Consider the following 26,232-nt stretch of genomic DNA (forward strand, 5'->3'; position numbering starts at 1 on the left):
TGAAAATAAAATAAATCTTAAACAAAAACAAAAAACCTAGCAAGTTTCTGTGGGACCAACATTGTGGTATAGTGGGGGAAAGCTGCCACCTGTGATGCTGGCATCCTATAAAAGCAATGATTTGAATCCTGACTGCTCCGTTTCTTATCAGCTCCCTGCCGGTGTGCCCGGGAAAGCAGCTGAGGATGGTCCCAATACTAAGGCCCTACTGTCCATGTGAGAGATCTACATGGAGTTCTACTCTCCCAGTTTGGGCCTGACCTTGCCATATATGTAGTGAACCACAAGATGAAAGATATCTCTCTCTTTCAAATAAACAATATATATCTAAAAACAAAAGAAACAAGTTGTTGGGTCCTTCCCACACTCAAGGGGAAGTGTTAACAAGAGGTTGGGGCAATTAGAAGGCAGGATCAGATCGATTTTAGAAAAGATTTATTTATTTGTATTGGAAAATCAGATATGCAGAGAGAAGGAAAGACAGAGAGAAAGATCTTCTGTGTGCTGATTCATTACCCAAGAGGCCCCAGTGGCCAGAGCTGAGCTGATCTGAAACCAGGAGCCCAGAGCTGCTTCCAAGTGCTCACACTGGCACAGGGTCCCACTGCTTTGGGCCATCCTCGACTGCTTTCCCAGGCCACAAGCAAGGAGCTGGAAGGGAAGTGGAGCAGCTGGGATATGAACCAGTGCCCTAATGGGATCCTGGTGTATGTAAGGGAAGGGCTTTAGCCACTAGACTATTGCATTGGGCCCAAAGATTTATTTATTTGCATTCGAAAAGCCAACTTACAGAGGAAGAAACCCCTGAAAGATCTTTCATCGCTGGTTCTCTCTCCAAATGGCTGCAATAGCCAGGGCTGAGCTGATCTGAAGTCGGGAGCCATGAGCCTCCTCCTGGTCTCCCAGGTGGGTACAGGACCCTAAAGCCTTGTGTCATTCTTCACTGCTTTCCCAGGCACAGTAGAGAGGTGGCTCGGAAGTGGAGCAGCCAAGACATGAACCTCCACTCATGGGATCCAGGTGCTTATAAGGGGAGGATTAGCTAATAGAGCCATTGTGCCAGGCCCTAATTATTTAAGTTAAGATACTTGTTGATAATCACATACTTACAAGTTGCTTGTAGGAAATGGTATGGAGAGATTAGGTGTACACTTTTTCCCCCAAAGGTAACATCTTGTAAAACTAATGTAAAGTCAGCAGGATTCCACTGTCGACACTGAGATATTTAAGTCACAATTTCCAGTTTTATTTGAGTTTGTTTGTATATGCTCACTTTGTAAAACAAAATTTGAAAGGCAGACATAAAGAGAAGAGAAGGTGGGGAGGAGACAAAGTGAAAAAGAAATCTAGCATTTGCTGGTTCACACCTCAGCTGATTCCAGTGACCGGGGCTGGGTCATGCCAAAGCCAGGGGCCTAGAATATCATCCAGGCCTCAGATGTGGGTGGCAGGGACCCAAATACTTGGTCTATTACCCACTGTTTTTCTAATACATTGGCAGAGTGGGATGGGAGGTGGAACTGTTGACACTTGAGCCAGTGCTCCTGAAACAGACAACAGCTTAACCTTCTGCGCCAATGTACCAGTCCCTGTGTGTGTTTACTACCCCCTTCCCCCACGTGTTTTGTTTAGTAAGATTTACTTAAAAGGCAAGGAAATCAGAAAATCAACCTGATCCCTACTTTGTGGTGAGGGTACTGAAGTTCAGACAGCAAGGACACCCTTGGGGAGCAGCCACGACAGCGTTCTTGTAGATTTAATCCATACAACATGTTGACAGTTCAGCAGAACTTTCTTGTTCTTCCATGACTGGGTTGTTTTGGAAAAGATGGGTGGGATGGAGAGAAGAGTCTGAGACTCTGGAGAGCTGTGATTCTAAGTGCTGCTGAGGGCTTTTCTTCCAGTGTGGGAGGCACAGAGAGTAGATGTTCTCATTTTCCACCCTTCTAGCCTCCTTTTTCACTTTTATTTCCTGTCTATTTGAGAAAAGATGGTGATTATTCTGGTTCTTTCTAATGCAATAAGTGGAGATGTTACAAGATTGAGTAAATGAAATTACTTTGAAATGTTGAGAAGAAAAAGTACATTTCTCTTACTGCATTGAATCACAGTCCCCAAGAGAAGGAATGCAATGTTCTGTGGTTACACAGGCCAATGAATGATATTTCTGAAGCTGTTACTCTGGGATAAGGGGACTGGTACATCAGATAGAGCATTTGCATTCTTCACATGCTTCTGCTTAACACCAAGTCACACAATTATGTTGTCAAGACCAAGGTTACTATACAACAGTAAGTAACGCACAACGAAGTGACTTCCGTGTACTTGAACATATGCAGTTGGTCCACAGAAAACATGAACATAAAATGTGTGGCTATTATAATACTATTAATGCATGTGCAATATATGTGCTTCTCAGCTATAAAAAGGAATATATACTTAGAGGAAAGCTTACAAAGCTCAGCATGTAGGGGCCAGCATTGTAGCACACCAGATTAAGCTGCCTCCTGTGAGGCAACACCCCTTAGAAGGTTTGGTTGGAGTCCCAGCTGCTCTGCTTCCCAGCCGGCTTCCTGCTGATGCACCTGGGAGAGCAGCAGATGCTCTGTCACCAAGGGGGCAGGTTGTTCACTTCAGCCTGGCAAAACCCTGGCCGTTACAACCATGTGGGGCGTGAACTAGCATATGGAAGATCTGTCTTTGCCATTCTTTCTAAATATGTCTATCAAACAAATCAATCTTTTCAAATAAAATAATTCAGTTAGAAAGTAGACCATGGTCTGTTGCTGAACTTCCTGCTTCCTTTACACTCAGTGTGGTGACTTGCAGTGTGTGTTGGCTTATACACACACACATACCCCACACACACCACACAATTGTAAAAAATGTAGAAGTTTGTGTTAGGGAGAAAAAATATATATATATAAAATAACCAGATTGCATATTGATAAAGTTTTGAATGGGTAGAAACTAAAAAGTTATATTGGCGAAAATCTTTAGGCTATTAAAAAGCAATTCTGCTACTTGAAGGTTGTTTCTAGCAGAAATGTCAGTATGATTTAAAAGATCATCTGAGGTACTTTTTGGTTACCGTCCAGTATATTATGTAGCAAGTAAAACATGTTCTCCCTGCTTGGTTTTGTGAGACAGGGAAAGGCGTGCAGGGGGAGTCAGGCACTTCATTTTTCTGCAGATGGCAGTTTTCCTATTGTGTATAATCAGAACAAGCCTTGAGGCTGTCTGTCCCAGCCTCTGACTTAATATTCTTGGAGCCCTGAAAAGATCTTTAAACCTCAAAGGGAATTGAGCTTTCACTTTTTTTAAAATGTTGTTCTTTCAGTTATAAAGAATAGCCTGGAATAGGGTTCCTACTGGCAGGTGTCCTAATATTTTGCAATGACAATCCAAATGAAGTGCAATTTTGGAGACTGGCCAATACTGATCCCTGCCTCTCTTAGGTTGTACTTCTCCTGGTTTCTGTTATCTGTGGTCAGTGAGGGTCCGGAATAAAAAGAGAAAGAGGGGCCCGGCGGCGTGGCCTAGCGGCTAAAGTCCTCGCCTTAAAAGCCCCAGGATCCCACATGGGCGCCGGTTCTGGTCCCGGAAGCTCCACTTCCCATCCAGCTCCCTGCTTGTGGCCTGGGAAGGCAGTCGAGGACAGCCCAATGCATTGGGACCCTGCACCCGCGTGGGAGACCTCGAGGAGGTTCCTGGTTTCCGGCATCGGATCAGCATGCACCGGCCGGTTGCGGCTCACTTGGGGAGTGAATCATCGAACGGAAGATCTTCCTCTCTGTCTCTCCTCCTCTGTGTATATCTGACTGTAATAAAATGAATAAATCTTAAAAAACAAAACAAAACAAGAAAATGAATAGGTTTACTATCAAAATAACATAGAAAAATCTCGGCTCTAGTCTATAGATGTTGTATCTACACTTATATAAATAGTTATGATTCTGACTACAAAGATTTTTGAAAAGTCTTCGAGAATCAGGATTTTAAAAAAATTAATGAAGGCAGTGTATCTGGTGACTTTGAGATCAGACTAGCTAGCCTGAGAGTGAACCTGGATCCTGCAACTTATTTATCTGTTTAAAGATACATTTATTTGAAACTTGGAATTACAGAAATGGAGGGAGAGTTCTTCCTTCTGCTGATTTACTTAGCAAGTGGCTTCAATGGCCAGGGCTGAGCCAGGCTGAAGCCAGGAGCTTCCTGTCAGTCCCCCATAAAGGTCACAGGGTCCAAGCACTTGGACCATCTGCTGTGTTTCCCAGACCACTTGCTGGGAGCTAGATCAGGAGTAGAGTGACCTGTTACTTCTTGGCCTTCTTGTCAAAGATCAACTGTAGAATCAGGGATGAAACTCAACCTGTTTTCATCCCAATACAATCTCTCCTAGAAGCTCATCCCTTTTAAAAATTTCATGTCTAATAAGTTTCAAGTTTAGGGGACAAAGATGTATATAAATTAAATATCTAGAAAACAGGACGTTAGAGCAAATACTAAGTTTCCCTGAAAGAAATAGATTTGGCTGTCCATATCTGCAGGTTTTACATTGATGAATTCGACTAACTACATATTAAAAATATTAAAAAATTGCCAGGGCTAGCACAATGGCTCAGGTGGCTCTTCTTCCTGCAAGTACCAGAATCCCATGTGGGTGCTGGTTCATGTCCTGGCTGCTTTGCTTCCAATCCAGCTTCCTGCTTATGGCCTGGGAAAGCAGTGGAGGATATCCCAAAGCCTTGGGATCCTGCACTCTCATGGGAGATTTGGAAAAGGTTCCTGGCTCTTGGTTTCAGATCAGCTCAGCTGTGGCTGTTGAGGCCACTTGGGAGTGAACTAGCAGATAGAAGATCTCTTTGTCTCTCCTCCTCTCTGTAAAATCTGCCTTTCCAATAAAGATAAATAAATCTTGAAAAAATATTGTCTATATTGACATGTACAGACTTTTTTCTCATTGTTCCCCAAAGGATTTAACATGTATTTATGGAACATATTGTATTAACTATTATAAGCCCTATGGCTTAAAATGTGTGGGAAGATTGTATAAGTTCTATGCAAATACTGTGCTGCTTTACACAGAGATGTGAGGATCTCTGAACTTTGGTGGCTGTGAGGGGTCCCGAAACCAAAGCCCCATTGACATCCTGTGGACAACCATATCATATTTAGCAGTTATCACTAAGTGACATCATCATTTTGCTTTCATTAATATAAGCCTTGATGTGAATAGCTACGATTTTCTTCAAGGTATCATGTCCATGGTGTGTAAGAGATGTGTTATTTACTAGAGTTGTGTCCCTATCACCTCAGCTGTTTAAGCTTAATTATGATGTCTGAGTGCTGAGTCATGCTCATTTTCAGTTTGTAAGATGAAGAGACAATTAAAAAGCTGTTAAAGTTGGATTTTAATGTAAAGTCAAATAGAAACTGGCAGAAACATTTCAGGATTTCCTCTTATTGTTTGTGTTCCGAATAAACCTCTTCTTATGCAGTTTAGGAACATTAGTATTTGCAAAATGAAACCAAATAAATTGCAGTTCATTGCAAGCCTCTGCTACACGTGTGGGAGATCTGGAATTGAGTTCCTGGTTTTGGATTTTGGCCTGGTCCAGTTTTGGCTGTTGTAGAGATATAGAAAAGTGAGAAAGTAGATTCAAATACAAAATCCAGTCTGATTAACATTCAGGCAGGTGTCTTAATTTCTTTTTTTTTTAAAAAGATTTTATTCATTTTATTACAGTCAGATATACACAGAGGAGGAGAGACAGAGAGGAAGATCTTCCGTCCGATGATTCACTCCCCAAGTGAGCCGCCAACAGGCCGACGCGCGCCGATCTGAAGCTGGGAACCAGGAACCTCTTCCAGGTCTCCCACGCGGGTTCAGGGTCCCAAAGCATTGGGCCGTCCTCGACTGCTTTCCCAGGCCACAAGCAGGGAGCTGGATGGGAAGTGGAGCTTCTGGGATTAGAACCGGCGCCCATATGGGATCCCGGGGCTTTTAAGGCGAGGACTTTAGCCGCTAGGCCACACTGCCGGGCCCAGGTGTCTTAATTTCAAGGGTTCCTGTACAAGTCTTAAAAATCTGTATCAGCATCCTGAGAAAATGTGCTCTACATGGGATTTCCTGTCCATCTCCACTTGACGTATGAACGGTGTCAGTGTGTCTGGACTTCAGTCCACAGGATGTCAATGGGGCTCAGTTGGAGAATAGTTTCACGGTATATGGAGAAGTTCGCAGTACAGATGGCTTTGATGACACACTACTGGTGACGAGTTTCCTCTGAAGCATCATAAGAGAACTGTAGCAAATGGTAGTCTCATCAGGTTAGATTTCCTTATCATAACTTGACTTAACCCCCCAACTTGTTCTCTAGACATTTTAATACTCCTGAGAACTACCCAAGATAATTTGCAGAACTATATTAGTAAGTCAAAGTTTATTTCTGGATGGCGCTGACAGATCTGACTAGAATCTGGTATGGAAAGCGCCCGGCACATTTTTCCCTAAGTTCTGAATCTGAGGGTTGGATATCAAGTTTTTTAACAAGCAAGTAATAAGAGCTGATTTATGTTTTAAGAGGTTCACATTAGCTGTGCAATGGAGAATAGATTGTGGAGGGTAAGAGCAGAAGCTAGGATAGCAGTTAAGAGCAAGGTGGAGAAGCTTGTGGCTTGTATAAGGGTGGGAATACATTTTGATTGCTTCGCAGTTTATTTTGGAACACTTGCTGAGGGATTTTGTATTTGAAAGAGAAAAGTGGACATGGCTCGATAGAATAGTGGTTAAAGTCCTGGCCTTAAATTTGCCAGGATCCCATGTAGGCACAGGTTCTAATCCTGGCAGTTCGGCTTCCAATCCAACTCCCTGCTTGTGGCCTGGGAAAGCAATGGAGGATGGCCCAAAGCCGAGGGACCCTGCACCTGCGTGGGAGACCAGAAAGAAGCTCCTGGCTCCTGGCTTTGGATTGGCCTCCTGGCACCGGCCGTTGCACTCACTTGGGGAATGAATCATGGGACAGAGGATCTTCCTCTCTGTCTCTCCGTCTCTCTGTATATCTGACTTTACGATAAAAATAGAAAAATCTTTTTAAAACAAAAAGAAAAAAAGAAACAGCCCCATTAAAAAGTGGGCAAAACGTGTGAACAAAAACTTCACCAAAAAGAAAATACACATAGTAGATAAAGCACATGAAAAGATGTTCAACCACTGATGTTTATATCTCCCTGATTTTTATCTAACAGTTGTAGATCTGGTGTATTTCTTTGATAGATTCATCCAATTAAATGCATAGGTAATGGTGAATGGATCCCGGGTGTGTTTTCATGTTTATGTAAGATTAGGACATTTGTTCTGTCAAGGAGTCATTTTCATTCTCTATTCCCTATAATTTCATGGGAGCAGTTTGTTCAGTGGTGGGAAGATTCTGCTCAGTCTACAGTGATCACAGCCTTACCATGGCAATACACACACGTGCACGCAAGCATGCATGCACATGAGCACATAGCCACACAGGTGTGAGAAAGGGCTGGAATTCACACTCCTTGAGCCTGGGATGTCAGGCTGGACTCCAGAGATGCAGCCTGCATGTGAATACATCCTGGAGCCTGGAATCCTAGCTGGTGTGGTTTTGTTGTTGTTGTTGTTGTTGTTTTTCCTGTTCAGCAATGTTTTCCCAATTGAAAAGTCATCAATCTGCCAATGAAGCATCCTGCTCCTTTTACTTGGGAGTTACTTGCTATGAATGTTGGTCACATCAAGAAAGGTGAAGCTGGGTGCCTAATACACCCTCAGAAGGGACGACAGAGGTGTCAGAATGTTTCATGTGCAATTTAGGGAGGGGCTTTATTCCTCTGCTTCTTGGCCCTCAGAGTGGGGATCATAGTAATGGCGTGCGTGTAAACTGTGGATCATCAAAGTCACATGTCTGTACTCAGCCTTTCTTTTCATGATTTTCTGCTCTAATTTTTCTTTCAGAAAAGCAAATATAATTACACTGTCTTCTCTGTGTTTCCCTGTTTAACTCTTTTGGGGGGTGGGGTGGGGAGATCTATTTTCATTTGAAAGGCAGAGTTAGAGAATTAGCCAGTTCAGGGCTGGGAGCCAGGAGCTGCTTCTCCGTCTCCCATACTCATGCAGGGGCCCAAGGACTTGAGCAGTCATTCTCTGCTACCTTCCCAGGCCATAAACAGGAATCTAGGTTGAAAGTGTAGCAACCGAGACACAAATGAGCACCCATATGGTATGCTGGCCCCACTGACAGAGGCGTAGTATACTACACCATGGTGTCATTCTTTCCCTCCCACCATTGGCTCTTAAATGTTTAATTGGTGTGGATTCAAGAATGTATGAGTCTGCCCGGGCAGCCATGCTGCCCGGAGGGCTCGGGTTCCCTGCCACGATTCCAGCTAGCACAGCCAAGCTTACCACCACGTAAGTACGTACATGGGGTGAGCGGCTCCCGGGTGGCTTCCTGATTTGCCAGAATCCTGGTTTGATGGCCCTCTTTTGGGAGTGGGAGGGTTGCCCCAGGACTCTGAGAAGCGGATCTGGAACTCCTCAGCGCGCCATTTGGCGCCAGGCTATGCCTGCTGGCCGCTCGGCCAGGAAGTTTTGGAATTTGGTTTCTTTGATATGCTACATGAGTCGCTCCATGCTGAACCCACAGTTTTCTGAGAATGTGTATTAGTCCTTAAGATTCTCAATGGCAGTAAATCTTCCTCTGAAGAACCTGTAGTCACTTTATAGTGCAGATTGCCAACACCAGTTCATTCAAAAGGCAAAATTCCGGGCTTGTCCAGCAGGATACCCTATTACCTGATAGGATGAGAGATCAGCAGAGGGGTCACAGAAGGCAAGACTATGACATTGTCTGGCATTCCAGAACCATACTCGGGGCTAGAATATGTCAGGTATGTGTGGACCAATCCCTGTGGAAACTCTGACCCCACTGGATGGTTTAGAAGGGCCGGCGGAGTCTATGCAGGAGGCATGACAGTCTATGGGGCACGCTGGGCTGACCCAGAGCAACCTCTGGCATACTTAACACTGGCTGGGAACAGGCCTGGTTGGGGAGCTTGGGGGAGGCCTTGGCTGGGTGGAGGTTACCAGTAAGGGGCACAGGAACTGGAAGGGGGCTGAGTTCTGGTCGGGTCACAGTTGTAATCCCTTGGCACAAATATGGATTCGGACTTGACGCACCATGCCAGGTTAGACTGCAACACAGTTTGGTGCTCCGGAGGACCAACGTAGATGTGGGACGGGCTCGGCTAGGTTTCAACCCCAACTGAGCCATATATGAGCTATATGTGGGTATGGACGAGCCGTGGCTGGGCTGAAACTCTCAACAGCAGGAACCAGAATGGGTTGAAGAGCGGTGCTGGCCAAAGGACCTGCTGGTATGCGTGAAGCCTGACACCAGGAAGGGGTCTGATGGAGGAATCTGAACAGTTCCTCTGACAGGACATTGACCCTACAAATAAACGCAGGAAGCATGGAGGTAAACAACCCAGAAGAGGCTTTGGAAAGTGACCCACTGGCATACATTTGGCTCAGGTTGGGGGCAGACCAGGCTGAGTCAGTTCACGTCATCCACTGGCAAATCCGAGTGCTGGAACTGTGTGGGGGTCTGGCCAGGTTTGGTTGCGATAAAAACAGTACAAAACACCAGATGCCAAGGTGAAATGGCCTGTGCCAGTAGGGAATGCAGCACCCAACCAGCATACCTCCCACTGGTTTAGGTGAGGGACGAGTGTGTGATGGGCAGAGCCGGGAAGAGCTGCAATACTCATTGGTTCCAATGGAGGTCAGGGCTCAGAGTAGAACCAACCCAGGGGTTACAACCACCAGCTGATCGGAGTGATGGACTATGGCGGGTACTGTGCTTACTAGTAGTGCATGTAGGAGCCTGGACTGGGAACACCTCAAAGTTTCTTTGGGGATTCCCCTGAACAAAATGGAGGAATCAAAACATTAACCAAGAAAAGATAGACGATGGAGTAGATCAATCAACCACCTCAGCTATATGTTTGCAGTGGAAAACTGGACAAGGGGAAACTCTAAGATGGACTATGTCAATCAGTGGACTCTGCACCAGCCTCATCGTACCTGACTGTTGCTGATGATATGTTGGAGCTTCTAATTGATCGAGGTGACGCTCTGCTGGCTCTGCCTTCAAACCTGAGAGGGCCTCCCTAAGAGGCCGTTGAACTTGACTGGACAGTGGGATGCTGGACTCTGTATGATGTGAGCTTGTAATTTGGGAATCCCAACGGAACTTGAGCTGTGGTTATGCATCAAGGTGAAGGAATTCACCATGGGGGAAGGGTTTGGGGTGAAGGGGGGAGAATCCTAGTACCTATGAAATTGTGTCATGTAATACAATGTAATTAATGAATAAATGAATAGGAAAAAAAATATGAGTCTGTGCACATAATTCTGCATATAGTTACATTAGTGCACATACAAGGAATTAGTGCTACTGATTGGCCGTTGGCATTTTTAGGTATTGGCTGAGCTGTCGTCCTCTGTCGTAGCTCAGATCCAGGGGTGTCACTGTGACTTGTACCTTGCGCTCACCATTACATATTTACATAGATTTCATGCTTGACACTTATCTATTACTTAGTAACAAGTCGTCTGGCTTGACTTTAACAAAAGAAAAGGCATCTCTTCAGGGGAAAAAAAGTTTGTGTGCCTGAAAACTTTTAAGACTAGGCTTACATTAAATTTTTTCTCCACTTTTGATTGTTCACTAAAAATTTGAGGACATGGTCTCTTCTCCCTCCCCTCCCCCTTTTTTTATTTTCAGAATAAAAACAAATCCTCAAAAGTTCCTCCTTTGGGTTTTTTTTTTTTTTTTAGGTCACATGACCTCATTGCAGGTATGGAAATTGCTCCTTTGCGTCATTTGAACTGCTGTGGCTGGAAGCTCCTGATCTCTGAATCAGCTCCGTTTCACAGACCTCACCGCACAGAATGCCTTTCTGTTCTCCAGAGGATGCTTTAATTCTGTTCACCTTTTCTATCTAGATATTCAATCTCTAGGTGGATGTCAGTGGCACAACAGACAGAACTCATCTTGTGTTGTGTACCATATAGGATATTCCTTGAGGGGACGAGTTATATAACCACCTTCTACTCAGTGAATAGCTGATTGTGCACCCCACTGGTAGAATTTTGTTTGGCAGAATATTTAATACCACAGTACTTGGCTTATAGCTTTTTATGACAAATAAGACATTGATAGTTTGTAAGTATTATCCAATATCATGTGGCTGGATAGTGTAGATACTGATTTTGGTGGCAGTGTGGTGGCTGGTACATGCAGGTTAAACCACTACTTGCAATATCAGCATATCGTAGGGCACCAGTTTGAGTCTTGGGTACTTTCCTACTAATCCAGCTGCCTGCTGATGCACCTGGGAAGGCAGCAGTCACTGAACCCACATGGGAGATCCACACAGAGTTCTAGGATCTTGAATTTAGCCTGGCCCAGCCTCATGCCATTATGGCCATTTGGGGAATGAGTCAGAGGATGAAAGATCTCTTTCATTTCCCGTTTCTCCCTTTCTGTGTGACTCTTTCAAATAAAATATTAAAAGTTGTTTAAGGGCCCCGTGCCGTGGCCTAGTGGCCTCGCCTTGAACGCACCGGGATCCCATATGGGAGCTGGTTCTAATCCCGGAAGCTCCACTTCCCATCCAGCTCCCTGCTTGTGGCCTGGGAAAGCAGTCAAGGACGGCCCAAGGTCTTGGGACCCTGCACCCGCGTGGGAGACCCGGAAGAGGTTCCTGGTTCCTGGCATCGGATCGGCACAGCACCGTCTGTTGCGGCTCACTTGGGGAGTGAATCATCGGACGGAAGATCTTCCTCTCTGTCTCTCCTCCTCTCTGTATATCCGGCTTTCCAATAATAATAACATCTTTACAAAAAAAAAAAAAAAAAAAGAGAGAACCGGTGCTCATATGGGATCCCGGCGCGTTCAAGGCGAGGACCTTAGCCACTAGGCCACACCACCAGGCCCTAAACATTGCATCTTTACTGAACATGTTCAGACTTTATTTATAAAGCATTTACATCTTAATTAGACCTTATATTTAGAGATGATTGAAGGAATACAGAAGGATGTGTGCAGGTTCGATGCAATTAACATCCTAGTTTATTTGTGGGATTTGAGCATTCTCAGGGTGCGGTGTCTACAAAGGGTCGGAACCACTGCGCCAGGATCCTGAGGTATGCTGGTTTTGAGAAAAGAGTAGAGGAGGCCCTTACGAGTGAATTCATACCACCATCTAGAATGGAAATTACATCTCTGTAAATAATGACAGATATGTTCAACCTGTGCCATAGCTCTTCAAGTCAGCTACAACTGCCCCCAATGTGTGATGTACATCTCTGCTAAAATGAGTGACAGTGACCAGTTCTGCAAACTGAAAAGTTTATTTGGGAATAGCAGGGGATTGCAGTCAGAATATATAAACTATGGCAGGCTATGAACACATCCATGGAGTGGAACTAAGGGGATGTATTTAAGGTAAGGAGAGATCCATGTGAGCCGTTCTGAAGCAAGGATCATGGTTCCTGGGCTTGGTTGGGGCAGGTTTGCTTTAATTCATTGGTGAAGGCAGCCATTGCTGGGCAGGTGTCCACGTGACCTGTCTGGATCGCAGTGGCTTTGAGGAATTTCTCACACAGGCTTGGTTTTAGGCAGAGCTGTGTGCGTGAGGGCTCTGTCTTCACCACCTGCCTTCCCAGCTCCACTTTTGTGCTAGGTACCTCCATTTTCATCCTCACCCTTGACCCGTCTTCCTCTTGGGAGTTCAAGCCGTGTGCTAGGTACCTCCATTTTCATCCTCACCCTTGACCCGTCTTCCTCTTGGGAGTTCAAGCCGATCCCCATCATGTTGGTGATGACCTCTCCCCTCCCCATCTTGCCTTTTTCTAAGGTTAGCCCTTGTTGCTTTCTGCATGGCCAAACAGTCCTTTTTTCCTCTTTTTTTTTTCTTACTTCCTCCTGAACCCTCTTCCTGTCACAGATCACAGACCCCTGTAGGTGTGTCTTAAGGTTGGGATTTTGCCTGTGCTTTTTCACACTCTTACCCCCTCTGATGACTTCAAGGATAAAATACAGTTGTAGCTGGATCTTGAGGAAATGACTGGGTTGAAGTGGACAAGGGAACAGCACTTTGATGCTAAATCAGTGATGGATAATTATATGACTGAGACCTAAGTTTCTGTAGAAAGGGCTTAGTCAGAAATCTGGGATCAGGATTGCAGCACAGTGGGTTAAGCTGCCTATTGTCATGCCGACATCCTATTATTTCCAGCCCAGCTACTCTGTTCCCAGTCCAACTTCCTGCTGAAGTGCCAGGGGAAGCAGCAGCTGATAGCCCATATGTTTAGACCCCTGCCACCCATGTGGGAGATCTGGATGGAGTTCCAGGCTCCTGGATTCATCATAGGCATCAATGGAGTGAAACAGCAGATGGATAACTGATCTGTCTCTTTCCCCTAACTCCCCTGACTCTTAAATAAATGCATCTCTAAACCCAGAGAGAAACTTCTAGAGGTGATTTGCTCATGTTGCAGGTTGAGACTCACTACCTTATACTTTATATGTAAGTGAGATTGTATCTATAATATGTTACATAGTAATTATATATAATCTCACATAATATGCTGTCATTTATATATAATTATATGTTATATATATAATCTCACTTTTATGTAAGTGGGATTACATATATTTATAATATATGTATGATAGATATTTATTATCCCCATCATCATATTGTGACTTTTTGTGTCCATCTCAGAACCTGTACCTTGAAAGCTGGTCCCTCACAAATGTGGTGCTGTTAGGAGGTGTGCCCTTTGAGAGGCGTGAGGTCATTAGCTGAGAGTGCTCGTGAGTGGGGTCCTGCCTTGAAGGAGACCTACCCGTGAGGTCCCAGTCCTCAATGCTGTCACACCGAGGGCTGGCCAAGACTGGCACAGGACCCTCTGGGGATCTCACCCCTACCCTGTATGTAGGATACACACCATGTCTGGAAGGATGCACACCACACTGACAGCGTTGTCTTTGGGAAAGCAGTAGGCTTCTGGAGACGTGGTAGGAGGGACTTCAACTTTGACCTTTTCATTTCTGTGCTTGACTTACATCTATGCAGAATCACTTGTATTATTGAATATTTTAAAGTTATTTGAGAGGCAAGGAGACAGAGAAAGAGTGTAAGCTCCCATCCACTGGTTCACTCCTCAAATGCTTGCAACATCCAGGTCTGTCGGGACCTGGGCCAAAGTTAGGAGCCAGGAATTGGATCCAGGTCTCCTGTGTGCGCGGCAGGAACCCAGTTACTGCAGTAACACCCCTGGCCCCCCAGCCCTCTAACCCCTTGCCGTGGTCTGCCTTGTCAGGAGTCTGGAGTCACGAGCATTGCCGGGTGTCAGGCCCATGGAATGTGGCTCACACATGTCTTAATCATCAGGCCGAGCACTCACCCCTATTCATTTCAATGTGTTTTCAGTGTTCACTCTTTCTTTAGACTAATGTGGTTTCACTAAAACTAAAGCACAGTATTATTCATTATCCAAACTGGAGGAACTACATGTTTGTTATTTGAGAATTGTGTGTATTTTAAGAAATAAACATTTGGGCCTGGCGTGGTGTCCTATTGGCTAAAGTCCTCGCCTTGAACGTGCCGGGATCCCATATGGGCGCCGGTTCTAATCCCGGCAGCTCCACTTCCCATCCAGCTCCCTGCTTGTGGCCTGGGAAAGCAGTCAATGATAGCCCAAAGCCTTGGGACCCTGAACCCGTGTGGGAGACCTGGAGGAAGTTCCTAGCTCCTGGCTTCGGATTGAGGCAGCACTGGCCATTGTGGTCACTTGAGTGAATCATGGGACAGGAGATCTTCCTCTCCTCCTCCTCTCTGAATATCTGAGTTTGAAACAATAAAATAAACAACTTTTTATTCTCATATTTGTAGAAATGAACATCTAATGAATGATGTTAATGTGACATGATTTGTGAAAATTGCTTATGTTGTGTTTAATAACGGAAATGCTTATTTGAATATTTTGTTTCATTTACTGATGAAATTAGTTTGATTTTGAACATAATAAAACATCATTTGAATCAAAAGAATCTTTTTCTGTAATAGTGAACACTTTTGACCAGTGATTACTTTAGTTATTTAAAAAAAAAAAAAAGAATTTAGGAGGAATTCCTCATTGCAGAATTGGCATGTAAAAATCTTGCTTACTAAGCTGTTGGTAGGTGATACATTAAATTGATATAAAGTAACCACAAGGTTGTAACTGTGTTGTTAATTCTTTGGTGTTAAGTTCAAGTTCCAAATGCCTAAGGATGAATTCGTCAGTGCCTTTTAAAAAAAAAAAAATTGCTGGGGCCGGCAACGTGGCCTAGCGGCTAAAGTCCTCGCCTTGAACGCGCCAGGACCCCATATGGGCGCCGGTTCTAATCCCGGCAGCTCCACTTCCCATCCAGCTCCCTGCTTGTGGCCTGGGAAGGCAGTCAAGGACGGCCCAAGGATTTGGGACCCTGCACCCGCATGGGAGACCTGGAAGAGGTTCCTGGTTTCCGGCATCGGATCGGCGCGCGTCGGCCCGTTGAGGCTCACTTGGGGAGTGAAACATCGGGTGGAAGATCTTCCTCTCTGTCTCTCCTCCTCTCTGTATATCCGGCTTTCTAATAATAATAAAATCTTAAAAAAAAAAATTGCCGTAGTTCACACAGTGGTGACTTTTTTTTCCACAATAGCCAGTGCTGATCTTCATTCCTTACCAATGTGGTTATAAGCACAGGCTCCAATGCAAGATCTAATGAAGTGTTTTAGAGTAAGGACACCTTGTTTTGGACTCGGCAGGCCTGCCCAGCAGAAAATTCTGTGATGATGCTCCATTTCTGTTGACGGTAATTGCTGGACACGCAGAGCAGCTAAACAGCCAGAATGGCAAACGTTACTGAGGAGCTGAAGTTCTTGTTTTGTTTAGTTAATGTCAACTTAAGTCACCCCAGGATATAATATTATCCCAGGGTGGTGCTTAACAAACCCCTCATGTACATGGGGAGGCCCTTCTGGATCGTGTTTGGATGCAGCTGATCCAGCGACCCTGAGTGAGCCTCAGACCCTGTTGCTGGCCTAGGAGCCCTTCTTGAGACACAGCGTTGACAACATAGGTATCTTGTGCCCTTTTGCTTAAAGGAGCCCCTATGGGGAGAAAGCAAATTTTAAAATTCTCACAGAGCTTGAGGCTTTCCATGAGTCCCCGCAGCTCTGTTTGAACAGTCCTGTTGCAATGTGTTGAATGCAAGCAGAGAGGAGGAGGCCTTAGGACAACCAGAAAGGGGCCACCAACTTCCCTAAGGGCATGTGTACCACACCCCCCCATTCTGAGTGTGTGTGTGGGAAGTTGTGTGTTCCATCATGCTTGTTGTACAAGGTTAAGGAGAATCTTCTGATGGAAACCATTAGTTTCAGCTTTCCTGCTTTATACAAACAGAAACCCATCTTTCTTACAGGTTTTGTATGTGAAGCTGTGTGGAAATCTGAAATACCAGCAGTCACACCTTTATAGTACAGTGGTGCCACCTGATGGTAAGCGTTTGTATCGCATCTTAATTTTTGTTCTTTCAGATAGAGGTATGTGAGGGTGGGTTTTTTCTGTTTATTTTCAGAGAGTTATTTTTCTGAAAAGCAGTGACGGGTAGTAAGAGGTGGAGATTTCAGGGAGCTGGGGAAGGGGCAGACTCGGGAAGAATGAGAAATCTTCAGTCTACTAGTTCAGTCTCCAGATGGGCCAGTCTTAAGTCAGGGGCCAGGAACTCCACCTTGCTCTCCCATGTGGGTGGCAGGGGCCCACACTCTTGGACTAGCAACTGCTGCCTTCCCAGAAATATTAGCAAAGAGAATTGGAAACAGAGCAGCTGAGATTTGACTAGCACACTCATATGGAATGTAGATGGAGTGCGCAGCAGCTTAGCCCACACCAGGATGAGTGGTAAGCAAAACAGATCGTTATACTTGCATTCTCCTACTGTCGTCTGTCTCACCCGTTGGTGAAGGTCAGTTCCTGTATCTGCTGCTCCCAGAGAATGTGAAGTGTTTTTGGCAAGCTGCCATTCTGGCGGCCAGAGGAGCTGGGGATGAGTCAGAACCAAGCATAGCTGGGAAGACCTTAGGCAGGTGAAGTTATACAGGCATGGTGCAAGTTGTGATGGGGCGTTCTGGATGTGGTGAATTCATCGGCGGGAGGGTGATGCAGCCTCCGTATAAGCCCCGCACATCCGTGTTGGCATTCAGGGGCTTGTGACTTCTCTGTATGAGCATTTCTTGGAGAATCCTTAGATGTTAAAGTCTTCAGTTAACGTTACCTGTTTCTGTAATGTGTCCACCGCCCCATCCTTTTTTTTTTTTTTTTCCCAGAAGTAACAGTTCATTATCGACATGGTCTTCCCTTGATCACACTTACTCTGCCATCCCGGAAAGAGCGCTGTCAGTTTGTGGTCCAGCCGGTGCTGTCCACAGTGGGCTCATTCCTTCAGGACCTGCAGAGCGAAGACAAGGGTGTCACGGCTGCAGCCGTGATTGCTGCAGGTGCGCAGGGGGGCTCGCTGCTCGGTCTCCTGGCCTTCTCTCTTCTTCTCTACTTCTGAGTTGGGTCTTGACTTTTCTAGAAAGAAATTGATTCTTTGATATATTACACGATAAATGGCTGGCCTTTCCTGAGAACTCAGCTCTTACACACCAGTAGTAGTTTTTTTTGTTTGTTTGTTTAAAAAATAGTTCCATTGAATAAATGATCAAAGGAATGTAAGTTTCAGTTACTTCATAAACTTAGGCTGAAAATATTCTTTCTTTCCTTCACTAGGTTGGCAGGGCCTGCCCTCCTATGCTTCTAGGAGCCCCTCACTGCTAATCTAGAACTGAGAGGGGTTGAACTAATGGTGCTTGCATGAGGACATGTACTCAGTAAATAAATATTAAATCAGTGACTTGAAAAAGGTTAAACAATCATTGATGTTTAGCCTGCTTATTTCTTTTTTTTTTTTTAATCTTTGCTTTTTTTTTTTATAATCTATTTTATTGTGTTGTTGACAATCTTTACATAGTTAATTACAGTTAAAGAAAGAAAAAGAAAAGAAAAAAAAAGGTTCAGGGGGATAGGGAAGTGGGTAATACTATTATGTCCACATTGTTTCCATCTTGTATCTGAGGTAAAGGGGGATATTGAGGGGGAAGCCCCACCCGGTTTCCCGCCCACCCCGAGTCCCGTATGTGGGGCATGCTCTGAGATATGTGCTCGAGTGGTGTTAATAGTTTTCCGGTTATGAATCGCTGCCAGTTTCGCTCGATGAGGTCGTCCACTGATTGATATGGTCCATCATAAAGTCTCCGTTTGCCCCATATATCGCTGCCAACATATAGCTGAGATGAATGATTGATCTGCTCTGTCTTCTGTCTTTTCTTGATTAGAGTTCTGAGTCCAGCAGTTCGATTAGGGAGATCTCCAAAGAAACTTTGAGGTATTCCCAGACCAGTTTCTTGTATGCTCTAGCAAGCACAGGGCCTGGCACAGTCCATCACCACGATCAGCTGGTGGTTGCAATTGCTGGGTTGGTTCTGTTTTCAGTCCCGAGTTGCACTGGAACCAATGGGTGTTGCAGTCCAGTCTGGTTCTGCCCAGCACGCACTCGGCCCTCACACAAACCAGTGGGAGCTGCAGCCTAGTCGGGGCGACCCACAATAACCCCCACCAGGCCCGCCCCCTACCCTGGTTTGCCAGTATGTGTAGCAGAAGACCAGTCTGTCCCCCATCCCATTTGGCTCTTGTACGTGTCAATGGGTATTAAAGCTTAGTTCTATCTAACCAACTCAACCATCCAGCCCTCACGGGTGTTGTTGAGTGCCTCTCTATCTAGCCATCCCAGCCCCCGTCCCAGTCTTCATGCCCTCCCACGGGAATAGTGACCCAAGAAGGGGGAACCCACTTTTTCCCTTCCAGGTCTCTCTGTCCCAGTTTATGCACTCTTTAGGTGGTTCTGTGATTTGACTTGACAGAATTAGTCCCCAGTGCCAGCTTCTGCGGCTATTCCCAAACATCCCTCACCCACTCTAATTTATGCTTGCACCAGCAGGAATAATCAGCCCAGCCTGGCTTTTCCCTGATCTAGTCCACATGCAGCTCACAGGTGTTGTAGCCTTGCATAGTCTAGTCTGTCTCCATCCCAGCCCACGCTCTCCATTGGGAGTAGCTGTCCGGCGAGGGAACCAGCCCCTTAATCCCCCCGCCAGTTCTGCCCCTCCCTTCCTTCCTGGATCTCATGTGTGCTGGTCGGGTGCTGCATTCATATCCAGTACAGGCAACCACGCCCTGGCATTCCATAATGTGTACTGGTTTTGTCGCGACCAAACCCGGCTCATCCCACACTCTGATCTGGTGATCGGATTTGCCAGTGGGTGATACGGACTGATTCAGCCTGGTCTGCTCCTGACCCATGCTGAATGTGTGCCAGTGGGAAACTTTCCATGGCCTATTCTGGACTGTTTCCTATCATGCTTCTTGCGCTTACCTGCAGGGACTGTGTCCTGCCAGAGGAGTTGCCCAGGCTCCTCCATCAGATCCCCTCCCAAAGGCAGGTTTTGCGCATGCCAGGGGGTCCTTGAGCCAACCCAACTCAGTTCACCTCCTGCCCTAGCAGGAACAGTGGCTTTTCCTGGCTGGCTTTCACCCCATTCTGGTTCTTGTTGTTGGATGTTTCAGCCCAGCCATGGCTCGTCCATACCCACATACAGCTCACGCATGGCTCAGTAGGGTGTTGAGACCCAGCCTAGTCAGTCTCACATCTACCCCTTGGTTCTCCATGCCACCAGATGGTGTTGGGATCTGAACTGGCCTGGTGCATCCAATCCCAGCCCACACTAGTGCCTCGGGTGACTGCAACTGTTTCCTAGATAGAACGCAGCTCCAATTCTAGCACATACGCCCCTTGGTGGGAACCTCAACCTAGTTAGGGTGTCCCGTTACCTCCCCGATTGGGCTTGTTCCTAGCTGTAAATCATGCACCTGCCCGTGGTTGCTCTGGGGACCAGTAGGTGCAAGAGCCTAGCTCGGTATGACCTGTGTTCCATGCTGGTTTCTAGTTTTGCTTGTAAACAAAGGTTTGTTCAGTCCTGCCCAGTACATTACGGTCCATTACCAAGTTACACATTTTGGAGCTACTATGCCCTGCTAGTCTGACCCCCAGATTTGGACGGCATGTTCACCAGCGAGAGCTATGACTCGCCAGGGGAGCTCCCCAAGTACCTTCACTTGATCCACTCCCAAACCCAGTTTACATACATGCCATTGGTTTTTAGGCCAGTGCCCGGTGTACTCTGGCCTCCCATTTGGCCTTGTATGAGCTGGTGAATGTTGCAGCCCGGCCCACCCCACAGCCTATTCAGGATGCACATTTGGGTGCTGCTGCCTTGCCCAGTCCAGTCTATGGTGGATCCCTTTACCTGTGATTGATGGCAGGCTCCTTGGTCACACCTAGCTTAGTCCATAACCACCTAAAATTTAGGTTTACCAGTGGGGCCAAACTTTCTACAGGGTGTGGCCCACACATCCTGCACAGAGTCCACCCCAGTATAAGGTTCTAGAGTGCTAGTTAAAATTATGGACCTGCCTAATGTGACCAGTCTCCTGAACCAACATCATGTCAGGCAAAAAAATATCTTGCTAGACAATCCGGGGTTTATCTTTTGCATTATAGGTGTTCAAAGCTCAGCATTATTGAGTGATTAGAAGTTCTCCAAAAGAAGAGTTACTGGCGTTGGGAATCTTTAGGATTGACTCAGAAGCCAGAAACAGTGGGGTCACCCTAGAGCTATCTAAGCAGCAATTCGGACATCCATTACCCCAGAGCTTCCCAGCCGGGTGGCCAGCAGGCAAAGCCTGGCACCACATGGTGCACTGGCCGCCCTGGATGAGGCCGAGGACTCGTTCACTGCCTTGCGGCAGTGTCTTTGGCGTGAGCCCCCAGCATTGGGTCCGACCCGGCAGGGGCACCCCCCACAGCCGCCACACTGTGAGGAGCGGCAGTTGCCCCCGAATCCCAAGGCCCGAACCCCTCCCAAACTCACCTAGCTGCCAGATATTAGCAGCTGGGTGGAGCTAGGAATTTTAAGCCAGTTCCCAAGTTCCCACATGGTGCACTTACCCTGAGGAATGAGCTCTCTTGGGTCCTGGATGAGGCCGAGGACTCGCTCACTGCCTTGCGGCAGTGTCTTTGGCGTGAGCCCCCAGCATTGGGTCCGACCCGGCAGGGGCACCCCCCACAGCCGCCACACTGTGAGGAGCGGCAGTTGTCCCCGAATCCCAAGGCCCGAACCCCTCCCAAACTCACCTAGCTGCCAGATATTAGCAGCTGGGTGGAGCTAGGAATTCTAAGCCAGTTCCCAAGTTCCCACATGGTGCACCTACCCTGAGGAATGAGCTCTCCCGGGTCCTGGATGAGGCCGAGGACTCGTTCACTGCCTTGCGGCAGTGTCTTTGGCGTGAGCCCCCAGCATTGGGTCCGACCCGGCAGGGGCACCCCCCACAGCCGCCACACTGTGAGGAGCGGCAGTTGCCCCCGAATCCCAAGGCCCGAACCCCTCCCAAACTCACCTAGCTGCCAGATATTAGCAGCTGGGTGGAGCTAGGAATTTTAAGCCAGTTCCCAAGTTCCCACATGGTGCACTTACCCTGAGGAATGAGCTCTCTTGGGTCCTGGATGAGGCCGAGGACTCGCTCACTGCCTTGCGGCAGTGTCTTTGGCGTGAGCCCCCAGCATTGGGTCCGACCCGGCAGGGGCACCCCCCACAGCCGCCACACTGTGAGGAGCGGCAGTTGTCCCCGAATCCCAAGGCCCGAACCCCTCCCAAACTCACCTAGCTGCCAGATATTAGCAGCTGGGTGGAGCTAGGAATTCTAAGCCAGTTCCCAAGTTCCCACATGGTGCACCTACCCTGAGGAATGAGCTCTCCCGGGTCCTGGATGAGGCCGAGGACTCGTTCACTGCCTTGCGGCAGTGTCTTTGGCGTGAGCCCCCAGCATTGGGTCCGACCCGGCAGGGGCACCCCCCACAGCCACCACACTGTGAGGAGAGGCAGTTGCCCCCGAATCCCAAGGCCCGAACCCCTCGCCTGCTTATTTCTAAGAATGATCTCAGTAACTTTGAAACAGAAAGCATGAAGAGAGACTAGAAACTAAAATCTTTCTCTAGGAGCCTTCGAGCAAGGAGGTTTTCTGCACTGAAAACTCTATAGTTGGGTTTAAATTGCTAGTGGTCCAGGAATATACCAAAAAATGTATCATTAGCACCTTAGAAATATTTTGGGTTGATGTTTTGGTGTTCTTACATGTATGTAAAGGATAATGTAGAATTTCCACTGAAAAACCACACTCAGTTGATTTCTTTTAATAGTGATGATTGAAGAAGCTGGTTAGAAGTTATTTAAATGTATGTTTTGAAACGACACTTTGAAAGTCAGGTGTGGTGATCTTTTTTTTAAGAGACTGTGTGGGCAGCCTCACACAGGTGGAGTCTGCCTGTGTTTAATTTGGTCTTGAAATGAGTATTCTGAGCTTGTCATAGTTTGCCCATTGTGTGGGTTGAGTTATTTGGCAGTTCTTGGGAAAGTCATCTCACCTCCATTGACGAATGGGAACCCAAACAGGCAAGTTCCAGGAACAGACCCAGGCTCAGACTTGACTGCTGCCTTCTGGGACAAAAGGACTATGGGGAACCAGACAGGAGGTGGGCAACCAGGTTCTTCCTGATTCTAGAAACAGGATTCCTGCTGTTAACAAATGGTACTGTGGCTAAAACAGCTCTGAGTGAACATAGCCAACATGGTCAAGAGCAAATAGACCTCCAGCATTTTCCTGGATTTGGTTTCATGTAATATATAGTCGCTTGGAAAGATGGTAGAAAAATCCCACCCTGCTCCAGTGTTTGAATCACTGTGCAGTACGTTTACTTTTTTTTAAAGAGATTTATTTATTTTTACTGGAAAGTGAGATACACAGAGAGGAGAGACATAGATGAAGTTCTTCTATCCAGTGATTCACTCTGCAAGTGGCTGCAATGGCCAGAGCTGTGCCAATCCAAAACCAGGAACCAGGAGCCTCTTCTGGCTGTCCCATGTGGGTGCAAGATCCCAAGGCTTTGGGCTGTCCTCCACTGTTTTTCCAGGCTACAAGCAGTGAATTGGGAAAAAAGCAGAGCGCCAGAATATAAGCTGGTGCCGATATGGGATCCTGACACGTTCGAGGTGAGGACTTTAGCTGCAAGGTGACTGTGCCAGGCCTTGACTTTGCAATGTAACCCAGGTGTTAAGAAAGTAAAGTTTAGTTCAAAAAGAATACCTAGGCTATATAAGAAGCTGAGCCAATCACATTGAAATAGAAAAGTTCTAAGAGGGGTTTTTCTTTCGAAATGATTCTAGAATATTTGAAATTGCTGTTGGAATCTCCTGCTTCTATCTACTTCTGTGAATTAAATCACACAGTTGTAATAATAAAAAGTTTATTTGCTTATTGGAAACGGAAAACAAAAGACAGGTTTTCATCTGCTGGTTTGTTCCTCCCAGAGGCCCTAACAGCAGGGTCTGGCAAAGCCAGGAGCAGGAGCTCCATCCAGGTATTCCATGTGGGTGTTATGGAGCCAACTCCTTGGGCCATCATCTGTGTTAGATTACCAGGCCTTTATATTTCAACAAAGGAAGAGACAACTTGCATGCCCTTCTGCAGGGACAGTCTGGCTAGGGGATTAACCTGCCCTCCAGCCCAGCTGGTTGAATGGGACAGGAGGCTCTTGCTTCTGCCATTTGGTCCAGTGATATGGGAGGTGGAGCACTGGGCAGGGGGCTCCTGCCACTTTATACATCTGCATCCCATGTTAGGAGTGCCTGGGACCGAGTCCCACCCCGGTGTTCGATCCAGCTTCCTGCTAGTTCCTGCTCATCATGTTAGGATGCAAACACTTGAGTTCTTGTCACCCACGCGGGAGACCCATATGGAATTCTTGGCTCCTCTCTTCTGCCTTGCCTAGCCCTAACTATTGCAGGCTTTTGAAGAGTAAACAAATAGCTAAAGATCTCTGCCTCTCTGTCATTCTGTCTTTCAAATAAATAAATACATCTTAGAAAATAAAAAGGAAAGAGGAGACAGAACAACCAGAGAAAATGGTCCCTTCAGTAAGAATGCTGTTGGAGTCTGGGGGAGCCCCCTAAAAGGCAGGTGTCCATACTGTGTTGTTAAGCCCCATGTTAGTCATTTTCTGTGTATTGGAGCATGGTTCTTGTTGTTTTATGAGTTTGGCGTTATGTTTTCACTTTCAGATGGCAGTGAGATACCAGCTTCCACCTTGATGGGAACTTTGCTCATGAAAGATTTTAAGCTTGTCATCAATGAAGTGGCTTATGATGTGCAGTGCCCTAACAAAGGTAAGAACACGTCTTGTCCAACCACCTGCCACGGTGGGGCTTTTAGTGGGAGCAGAGCAGACCTTGTGAGGGACAGAATTCATTGACATATTCCAAAAGGGCTACCTTTTACCCTCCCGTTGCTGGAAGCAGAAAGGGGTTGTCTAGCGTTTTTTCTGTGAGAACCTGGTAGGATGTCAAATCTCAAAGGTGTGCTCACTGAACCCCCAGCAGTTGGCCAGTGGCAAGCACAGGCTTTCAGACCCTGGGTCTGGCTACTTTCAAGTTCCCACCCAGGGTCTCTGCTTCTGTAAGTCATGGTTCTCTTATATCCACCTGTCCCTTCAACTTCAAAGGCAGCAGTTTGCCATATGACTTCAGTTCTTCTTAGAGATCTAAAAAGAATTGCTGATTTTCAATTTCTTCAGCTTTTTCGCTTACTGTTAAGATGAAGTGAACTGGCATTGTGGCGTAGCAGCAGCATAAGCTGCCATTGGCAGTGGTGGCCTGTTTGAATGCTGGCTGCTCTACTTCTGATATATCCCACTGACAACATGCCAGGGAAGTCAGTGACTAAGGGACCAGGAGCCCAGGTCCCTGCTACTCATATGGGAGACCAGGATGAGAGCAACAGGATTTCTAAGTGCCTCGTCAGGCCACACAGAAAACTAGAAGTCTTAAGTCTTTTTAAAAGGCATTTTTTTGTTTTTAAAAAGGTTTCTTTTTATTTGAAAGGCAGATTTACAGAGAGAAGGATAGAGAGAGAGAGAGAGAAGGATAGAGAGAGAGAGAGAGAGAGAGAGAGAGAGAGAGATCTTCCACCTGCTGGTTTACTCCTTAAATGGCCTCAACTGTAGGAGCTGAGCAGATCCGAAACCACAAGTCAGGAGTTTCTTCCAGGTCTCCCACAAAGGTACAGGGGCCCAAGGACTTGAGCCATCCTGCACTGCTTCCCTAGGCCATAAATGGGGAGCTGGAATTCAAATATCCTCTGTTCTTTTCTTTCTTATTCTAGTATTCCTATTTTGCATGTAGCATGCGTTTGGAATTGCTGCATAGCCCTGGATATCTTGTCAGCTTCCCTCCCCAACCCCCATTATTTGTTTGGTTTTCCATTGGGAATTTTTGACTCACATTATCTCCCAGCTCACTGATTTCTTCCTTCCCAGGGTCTAGTCTGATAATGACATTCTTCATGTTTTACACTGACTCTATCTAGTAATTCTTCTCGGTTGTTTCTTATCATTTCTATTATGACCTGTATCATTTAATCGTGATTAATTTAATAGCCCAGTAGATGATTCCAAAATCTTTGTCATGAGTGGGCCTGATTTTGATGCTTGCTGTGTCTTTTCACACTTTCTTTTCTCTTGCCTTGTGTAATTTTTCCCTCCAAGAGCTGGACATAATATATCAAGTAAAGGAAATTGAAGTAAAGTAAACAGGTCTTTTACTGTGAGATTTGTGCTCATCTGAGTATTAATTAGGCTGTTTAATGTTTGCTGTAGTGCCAGAGGTTTCATTTTCCTTTAGTGTCCTTATTTTGATCTCTCGAGCTATTTCTGGCCTTCCTAGAAGTTCTTTCTCAAGTGGAATCTGTTTTGTATAGGACAGATGATGTGGTGGCAAGGTATCAAGGGCAGAAAGCATTTCTGATCTTAGGATTAATGTCTGGGGTGTTTTGTTTTGTTTTGTTCTGTTTTGTCCTGCACCCCTCACCTATAACATTCACAAGAATTTCCTAGG

At 46.2% G+C, this 26,232-nt stretch overlaps 1 protein-coding gene across 1 annotated transcript in view; it reads left to right on the forward strand.

Moving 5' to 3' along the window:
* MCUB (mitochondrial calcium uniporter dominant negative subunit beta) overlaps positions 1–26,232 on the forward strand; it is a 78,626-nt gene that overhangs the window by 44,093 nt on the left and 8,301 nt on the right. The window contains exons 2-4 of the mRNA XM_058666924.1: positions 16,554–16,629; positions 17,458–17,628; positions 24,403–24,507. Of these exons, the coding sequence (XP_058522907.1) occupies positions 16,554–16,629; positions 17,458–17,628; positions 24,403–24,507 (352 nt within the window). The remainder of the gene's footprint in view (positions 1–16,553; positions 16,630–17,457; positions 17,629–24,402; positions 24,508–26,232) is intronic.

The sequence above is a fragment of the Ochotona princeps genome, chromosome 7 (assembly GCF_030435755.1).
Source record: "Ochotona princeps isolate mOchPri1 chromosome 7, mOchPri1.hap1, whole genome shotgun sequence".
NCBI classification, from domain to species: domain Eukaryota; kingdom Metazoa; phylum Chordata; class Mammalia; order Lagomorpha; family Ochotonidae; genus Ochotona; species Ochotona princeps.